This window comes from Danio aesculapii, chromosome 11 (genome assembly GCF_903798145.1).
Source record: "Danio aesculapii chromosome 11, fDanAes4.1, whole genome shotgun sequence".
Lineage (NCBI taxonomy): Eukaryota > Metazoa > Chordata > Actinopteri > Cypriniformes > Danionidae > Danio > Danio aesculapii.
In genome coordinates this window covers 46,121,798-46,130,645 of record NC_079445.1, presented here as the reverse complement: position 1 = coordinate 46,130,645, position 8,848 = coordinate 46,121,798, and the positions used below count along the sequence as shown (strand labels likewise).

Below are 8,848 nucleotides of genomic sequence, written 5' to 3'. Positions count from 1 at the left end.
TATAATAATTAAATAAATAAATAAAATAATGAATCAGCTCTCTCTTTCTCTCGTTACAATTAGGTGAATGAGAATTTATATAAGTGTGTGTGTGTATCTGTGCAGTGTGTATATACAGTATGTATGTATAAGTAGTGTGTATATACAATATGGATGTGTGTGCGTGTATGTACATCACATGCACACTTTACAGTATATATATATATATATATATATATATATATATATATATTTACATGTAATTTAAAAAAACAAACATTATTTTGAAAAATTACAGTAACATTATAAGTGTTATCGGTATCGTAAAAATTTTATCGTATCGCATTAAAATTGTATCGCCCATCTCTAGCGTGCGCACCTGTTACTATGGTTACTAGGCAAGTGAGGTACAGAGCAAGATAGTCGCTAGCCTAGTTTGTCGGCTACAATGGGAACGTGTCGGTTTAATCCGCTGTGGCCAAGGAATCTGAATTACGTTTGGGTCAAGCCTGTGGCAGGAAATGAACGCGACGCATACTGCTGTTGGTGCCGGAAATCTTTTAAGCTAGCGAGGATGGATGTTACAGCCCTGGACTCCCATATAAGGGGTGCCAAACACACCGTGTGTAGTACTGCTTGCCAGCGACATCCACCTATTGTGCAGTTCTGTGCACCGGAGACCTCTTCAGTTACTGAAACCGCTTTGGCTATCAGTAATGACAGTAACATTACCACCACAGCCAAGGAGCATCATATCTTACTGTGGCTCTACATGGGTCCCTTAACCATCTCTGAGCACCACTCTGACACATGGAGTGAGAACATTACAGAGGTTTTCAGAACCATGTTTCCTGAGGGTGCAGCTACATTCTCGTGTGGAAGCACCAAACCTGCATCTGTTACTAAATTCAGATTGGCTCCTTTTATTACTAAAGAGCCGACTGACCAGGTCAATAAGGCCAACGGCTGTGTGGTCATGTTTAACGACGGTCTCAATAAGATCTTACAGTAAGCAGTTGGAGCTTCATATTCACTACTGGGTGGACGATCACGCTGTTGCGTATGTATTAAATATAACTGATAATTGAAATGTTGTGTTTAATTCAGGTAGTCCACTTGTACATCATTTTCTAGGGTTTAAAATGTATACAGATTTGACATTTTGCCCTCATATTTCTGTTGGGATGGGTACGACGTCGGCATTGAATTTCATTTGAAAAAGGTCTTTGAATCTCATTTGGAGGATCGCGGGGGGGTACCCTGTAAAAGTGCTCCCTCCAGGCCCGGAGATCGGCTGAATGGATTCAGAAATGGTTAAATCTCACCTGTTTAACTCTGGAGGAGCTGTAAAGTGAGAATATAATATGAGTGTTTTATTTATTGAGTGTTTTATGTCTCTCTCCGCAGCTGAACCGGCCAGACAGGCACCGAATAAACGGCGGAAGCGGAAGATGTCGGGCGGCAGCAACATGAGCGCGGGCGGCGGCTCCAACAACAACACCAACAACAAGAAGAAGAGTCCCGCTAACAGCTTCCCACTGTCCAGCCAGGTCCCTGTGAGTGACCAGTCACAGCACAGCACAGCACTATCTACACCATGTTAAAAGGCTTAAGTGTGAAGATCGATAAAATCCCAATGGCTTCGAGGATCAAAGGGTTTAACACATTAATCGCAATCATGTTGGCTGATTAATCTAGATTGTTTGCAATTTTAATATTTAAGATTTAACTTTAAATATGCAGTGTTATAATAAGCAATGGCAAGACAACCTAGCTTAATGTATTCGCCTTCACTCACTGGCTATGCTTGCATACACCTATGGCCAGGGACGTTGTTAGACAAAGCTCTACTGGGGCACAGCTACCCCTAAAAAAAAAAAAATATATATATATATATATGTGTGTGTATATGTATGTGTATATGTGTGTATATATATATATATATATATATGTATACATTTTTTTTAATAAAACATATATATATATATATAATTATAAATAAATAACAATATTATTGTTCTACAATTATTAATATCAATAAATAACAGAAATGAATCCTAAATGTAACTAGAAAACAATCTAAAGACACAACTGGAGTTAATTTAAGAAATCTTTTGCATGAATATTAATATTATATTATATGTATTAGAAATTCTACAGACAATTCAATAGAATATAAAAAGATGTTATTGTATAAGATTTATTATTAAATGTATTAAGATTATTATGTTATAAGGTTATAGAATTATCTGTCGTGTGTTGTCTTAGACCCAGCTCATGGCTGAAAATTAGCTTTATTAAGTCCTCCCTCCCTGACTCCTCATCGCTTCTTTCTGCTTCATTCAGAAAGTCCATCATGCTCAGTCTAAATAAGATCACCATCATATTATTTACACTTTAGTTTTGTCGACTTGCACATCTCACTGCGTGTCTACACCTCCACATAAAAGACTGTGACGCTGGTTTCACAACACATGAGCGGCTCGGCTCGGTGCGCATGTTCACACCCGAGAGCAGAGCAGCGCATCAGTGTCGAGCAGGAGCTCCGTGCCTATACTGTTTACTTCTTGATTAAACTACATTGCTTTCACCAGCGTTGGTTCAGTTGCACATAGAGAATAACGTCTTTATACTGGAATTATCACTCTTAATTAATACACTTGCATATAAAGTAAATAGTATCTCAAAGCATTTACTGGGGCACTGGCGATTTTTACTGGGGCACGAATGAGTGAGATGCTAATGGTCTAATCTGATTCAATGATCTATGCTAAGCTAAGCTAATGTTCTAATTCGATTCAATGATCTATGCTAAGCTAAGCTAATGGTCTAATCTGATTCAATGATCTATGCTAAGCTAAGCTAATGTTCTAATCTGATTCAATGATCTATGCTAAGCTAATGTTCTAATCTGATTCAATGATCTATGCTAAGCTAATATTCTAATCTGATTCAATGATCTATGCTAAGCTAATGGTCTAATCTGATTCAATGATCTATGCTATGCTAAGCTAATGTTCTAATCGGATTCAATGATCTATGCTAAGCTAATGTTCTAATCTGATTCAATGATCTATGCTAAGCTAATGTTCTAATTCGATTCAATGATCTAAGCTAAGCTAAGCTAAGCTAAAAGCTGTATTATACTTCTGTGTTGAGTGGTCGCCTTTCTGGAGCTCTAAAACTCAGAGATTGCTCAAAATAACTCACCATGGTAAAAGCTCAGTGTTTGTGGATTGGCTCTTCTTGTCCTCCAGTAGTTTACCGCTGCTCTTCTTCTGTGTTCAGGATGTGATGGTGGTGGGAGAGCCGACGCTGATGGGGGGCGAGTTTGGAGACGAGGACGAGCGTCTGATCACGCGTCTGGAGAACACTCAGTTCGACGCAGCCAACGGCATCGATGACGAGGACAGCTTTAACAACTCGCCGGCGCTCGGGGCCCACAGTCCCTGGAACAACAAGCCCCCATCCAGCCAGGAGAAGAACGAAAACCCCACATCACAGGCCTCTCAATGAGTCAGAGGCGGAGCCTGAGTGAGCCGTGGCGGCCAATGAGGAGAGAGGGAGGCGTGGTCTCATTCATCTACCTGCAGAACGTCTTCCTGTCAGCTGAGGAAATGAGCGTCTCTCTCACACACACACACACACACACACACACACACACACACACATAAACACACACACTGGACAGTTTCTATCCCAGGTTTGCTTGGTGTTTTATGAGGACGACACTCCTGTAGATAGTTCATATGTTTAAGTTAAGACGGAAGATAAAACGCCAACGAGACCTGTTCAGAGTCCTCCAGCTCCTGTTTCACTCCACCGCCACCCTCAACTAACATTATTATTATTATTATTATTTACATTTATTAAGATGTACCAACATGGTTTGGATGCTGAACTGCAAGATTATTTCTTCAGATTTGGTTTATTTGACTATAATTGTTTTACTGCAGTATTATTTATTTTCACATTTCAGAATTTTCCATCTCTCAATTGTTGTTTTTTCCAGGCGTTTTTGACAGCATTATTATTCATTTTCAGATTGATTCTGAATTCTGAGTTCCTCCTCATTGGGATTCATTAGCTCTCCATTAATATTTTAAAGCAGGGGTCACCAATCTTGTTCCTGGAGGGCCGGTGTCCTGCAGATTTTAGCTCTAACCCTAATCAAACACACCTGAAGAAGCTAATTCAGGTCTTACTGGGTATACATGAAACACCCAGGCAGGTGTGTTGAGGCAAGTTGGAGCTAAACCCTACAGGGACACGGGCCCTCCAGGACCGAGATTGGTGACCCCTGTTTTAAAGTAAATTAGAGCTTTTTAGTCATTTAGATTGTTTAATTAACAGCTGAAATCTTAATTTCTGCCCTTTTCTGAATTTAGGGTTTATATTTTACTAATTTAGATTAATCTGAATAGATTTCTTCATCTGTTGTTTTTCTAAGTTAATTTACGATTCTTTTTTCCTGCAATATTATTAATTTTCAGATTCATAATCTGATCAGAATGCAGAAAATGTCAATATCTCTGAATTATTCTGATTTTTACAGCATTATTATTTATTTTCAGATTGTCTCCCAATTCTAAATTTCTCAAAGGTCTGATTATTTAATTCTCCTTAAATGATTTAAATGTTTTTTACACAATTTATTTTAAATTAATAGCTGAAATCAAAGTGAAATGAAAATAATTCTGACCTTTTCTAAATTGAGTTTATATCTCACTATTTAGATATTCTCTGAGTGTAAATGTTCTGAATATAAACTCCAAATATAAAAATCTAGATTCAGAGTTTACTGAATTGAGTTCATATCACTCTTATTATTTTGTTACCGCAGTATTATTTATTTTCAGATCATCGAGTCTCCTGAATTTTCTGCATTTCTATCACAATACTGAATTTCTGTGAACTGTGAGTTTTTCCACTTTGTTTTTTATTTTATTATTTGTTTCTCTCCAATTTTATTATTATTATTTTTGCAGTAATAACAACACTTTGCAATATTATGTATATTCAGATTTAAATCAGTGTAATACTGTCATTTTTGTCATTCACAATGCTCAGAATTTATATTACAAATCTGAGTTTTTATGAATTTTTCATCTCAGAAATCTGAATTTTTCCTGAAATTTTTCTGAAGTTTTTATTATTTTTCTCGATCATTTTTAACATCAATAAATAATATTGATGTAAAAAAGAACATAAATAATCTAATTAAATAGGAAACAATAAACAATAGCACTTCTGAACATTCTGAATGACAAAAATTCAAGTGTTATAATTATTAAAGTCTGAAAATAAATAATATTTATGTTAAAAAATCAATTAAATCAGAAAAATTTTCTTGTTTTTTTTTTCATAATTTTTAATGATCATCTTTACATCACTATTCATTATTTTTATATTTAAATCCTCCTGCAACTTTTTTCTCTCTTGTCTTTTTTCCTCATGCCAAGGTTAAATGTTTTACACACAATTGTTTTTATAAACCCACTTCAGCAAACCCTCAATACCCTGCCTGTTATGGATCGTAACAGTACCAATAATCCAAATATTAAGGACTCTCTGAGTAAATAAGAACAACACCAGTGCAGTAAAACTGAACACACTCTTGATCCACCAACACTGTTCCTGCATTATTCATACATGTGTTTCACAGTAACCCAGCACTAATAATAATAATAAGGTTATTTCTGCAGTGGCTCTGGTGGGAAACGTGAGCTGGAAATCCGCTTATAGATTCACATGACGAGCGTTTCAACTTTTGGAGACTTTTATCCGTGTTTTATACCAGCCTCTATTTCCCTACAGATGTGTTTATTTGCTTTTTATTTAGTGTGTTTTTTTACCGACGTCGAAAGCTGCAAACCAAGGAGTATCAGAACCGTCCCGGTCCGTAAAGATTCCAACCTTCAGATTCTATTGGTTTGTATTATTTTTTGAGAGAGAGTCATCTAGTGTGGGCTTGGGCTTGATTTTTGTGTACTTGTGCTTGTATATTTAAGGTAGTAGCAGAGTTGTGTATAACTGTATTGAGATGTATTCCTCCTTAGAGTTACTGAAAGCCATTCTGATCTAATGTGTACAAAAACGGCAAAGATTAAAACACAGCAACCTCGTCTTTCCCCCCTCATCATTATTATTATTATTATTCTGTTGATTTTCATTTGTGGAAAACTGATGAACGGAGGTCAAGGGCACAGTCTGTGTTTGTGCCTGATTCTTTCACTCTAAACGCATTACGTTTATTATTATTATTAATATTTTCAAGCTTTTTTCATGAACACAGGAGCTTGATTTTATTATTATTATTATTTATTTTTTTTAGTTTTTTCTTTCACACACAATCTTGATTTTTATTTTATTTTTAAAATATTTTTTATAATTTTATTATTTTTTCTTACACACACACACACACACACACACACACACACACACACACACACAATCTTGATTTTTATTTTAGTTTTTTGTAATTTTTTATTTTATTCACACGAGCTTGCTTTTGTTTAATTTTTCATTGACACAGGAGCTTGATTTCTATTGTTTTATTTTTCATTCACACACACAAGCTTGATTTTTATGTTATTTTTTAATATATTTTTTTATAATTTTACATTTTTTTCTTTCACACAAATCAGCCTGATTTTTATTTTAAGTTAAAAACATTATTTTTATTTTTATTTTACACATCAGCTTGATTTATTTTATTATTATTATTATTATTATTATTAATATTATTTTTAACACACAAGCTTGATTTTATTAGGGATGTCCCGATCAGGATGTCTTGCCCTCCAGTCAGAGTCATTTGATTTAGAGTATGTGCTGATACCGAAACCCGATCCGATACTCCTATAATACATAATAAAGAAGAGTGAAGAAACAGATCCAGGATGTTCCTTATGTTTTATTTAATCCACCTTATTTTAACATTCAACAACTCTAACACACAGAGCACTTCTGTGAGGAAGCTTCAACAGTAAAGTAATAAATAACATCAATTCTTCACTGTTGGACTTTAGTGGAGTTTAAAACTATTAAAAACTGCTTTTATTCTAGCCGAAATAAAACAAATAAGACTTTCTCCAGAAGAACAAATATAATCAGACATACTGTGAACATTTCCTGAATCTGTTCAACATCATTTGGGAAATATTTAAACAAGTAGAAAAAATCCAAAGGGGAGCAAATAATTCTGACTTCAACTGTGTGTATATGTATATATATATTGGAGTCCTGATCGGGAGGTAACGTCTGATTCGGATCGAGTCTGAAAGCACATGATCAGCTCTGGACATCCCTAATTTTATTGTATTTTTGTTTCTTTTCTTCATTCACACACTCGAGCTTGATTTCTATTTTATTCTTTTAATTTGATTATTATTCCACATGAGCTTGGTTTATTTTGTATTTTTTCATTCACACAAAGGCTTTTTTTATTATTATTATTTTCACACACACACACACACACACGAGTTTGATTGTGTGTGAATGAAAAAAACTTAACACACAATATAAATCAAGCTCGTGTGAGAATTTTTTTTTTTATTCATTATTTTGGTCATTCACACGAGCTTCGTTTTTATTTTTTATTTAATATTTTGTATTTCACACATGAGCTTGGTTTGTATTTTATTAGTGTTTTCATTCACACACAGAATCTTGATTTATATTCATTTTTCATTTGAATGTTTTCTTTTTAAACACGAGCTTGATTGTGTGTGAATGAATTTATTTGATAAAAATCAAGCTTGTGTGTGAATAAAAAAACAAACCAAATACAAATCAAGCTCGTGTGTGAAATTAAAAAGTTAAATAAAAATGAAGTTTGTGTGTGAAAAAAATGAGAAAATTTAAAAAATTCAATATAAATGGACGCTTGATTTTTAGATTTAATTTGACGTTTTTTCATTGTTTTTATGTTTTCCTCACGCCTGAGCTTGATTTATATTTTATTTTTATTTTATTATTTTTAGTTTCACACAAGCTTGATTTTTACTTTATTTTTATTGTTATTAAAATATATTTAATTTAATAGTAAAATAAAATGTTATAATTACATCAAATTAAATTAATGTTATTTATTTTAATTATATTTTATTTCACACACAAAAGCTTGATTGTGCGTGAATAAATAAAACAAATCAAGCTCGTGTGTGAAATAAAAACAGATATAGATCAAGCTCCTGTGTGTGTGAAAAAAATAATAAAAATAATAAAAATAAAATAAAAATCAAGCTTTTGTGTGTGAATGAAAAAAGTACAAACAAAATGTCTTGATTTATTTTGGGGGGTTTATTCACAAACACACACACACACACACACACACACACACACAAGCTTCATTTTTATATTTCATTTGTAATTTTTTAAATATATATATATAAAAGTCATTTGTCTTTCACACACATGAGCTTGAGTTTATTTATTCTTTATGTTTCATTTTGTATTATTATTTTCACAAGAGCTTGATTGTGTGTGAATGACAATTAAAATGAAATATAAATCAGCTGTGTGTGTGTGTGTGTGTGTGTGTGTGTGTGTGTGTGTGTGTGTGTGTGTGTGTGTGTGTGTGACTAAAAAACAAAATTAAAAGTTTTGAATAAAATAAAAATCAATCTCATGTGTGAATAAAAAATACAAACAAAATAGAAATGAAGCTCGTGTGTGTGTGAAGGAAAATAATAAATGTTGAAGAATCAAATAGAAATGAAGCTGGTGTGTGAAAGAAACAATGAAAAAAAGTCAAATAAAATCTAAAAATCAGGCTGGTGTGAGTGAAAAACTCAATTAAAATGAAATAAAAGTCAAGCTGATTCTTCATTCAGTTTTAGAGTGACGGTGAGCAGCTCCTGGTGTT

The 8,848-nt window shown here is 33.7% G+C and overlaps 1 protein-coding gene across 5 annotated transcripts in view; it reads left to right on the top strand.

Moving 5' to 3' along the window:
• The window catches only part of ldb1b (LIM-domain binding 1b), a 60,201-nt gene extending 55,313 nt beyond the window's left edge, over nucleotides 1–4,888 (top strand). For all 5 annotated transcript variants that reach the window (XM_056468472.1, XM_056468471.1, XM_056468469.1 and 2 more), the window contains 2 exons: nucleotides 1,387–1,535; nucleotides 3,268–4,888. In XM_056468472.1, the coding sequence (XP_056324447.1) occupies nucleotides 1,387–1,535; nucleotides 3,268–3,495 (377 nt within the window). In that variant the 3' untranslated portion in view covers nucleotides 3,496–4,888. The remainder of the gene's footprint in view (nucleotides 1–1,386; nucleotides 1,536–3,267) is intronic.
• The last annotated feature ends 3,960 nt before the right edge of the window (nucleotides 4,889–8,848 follow it).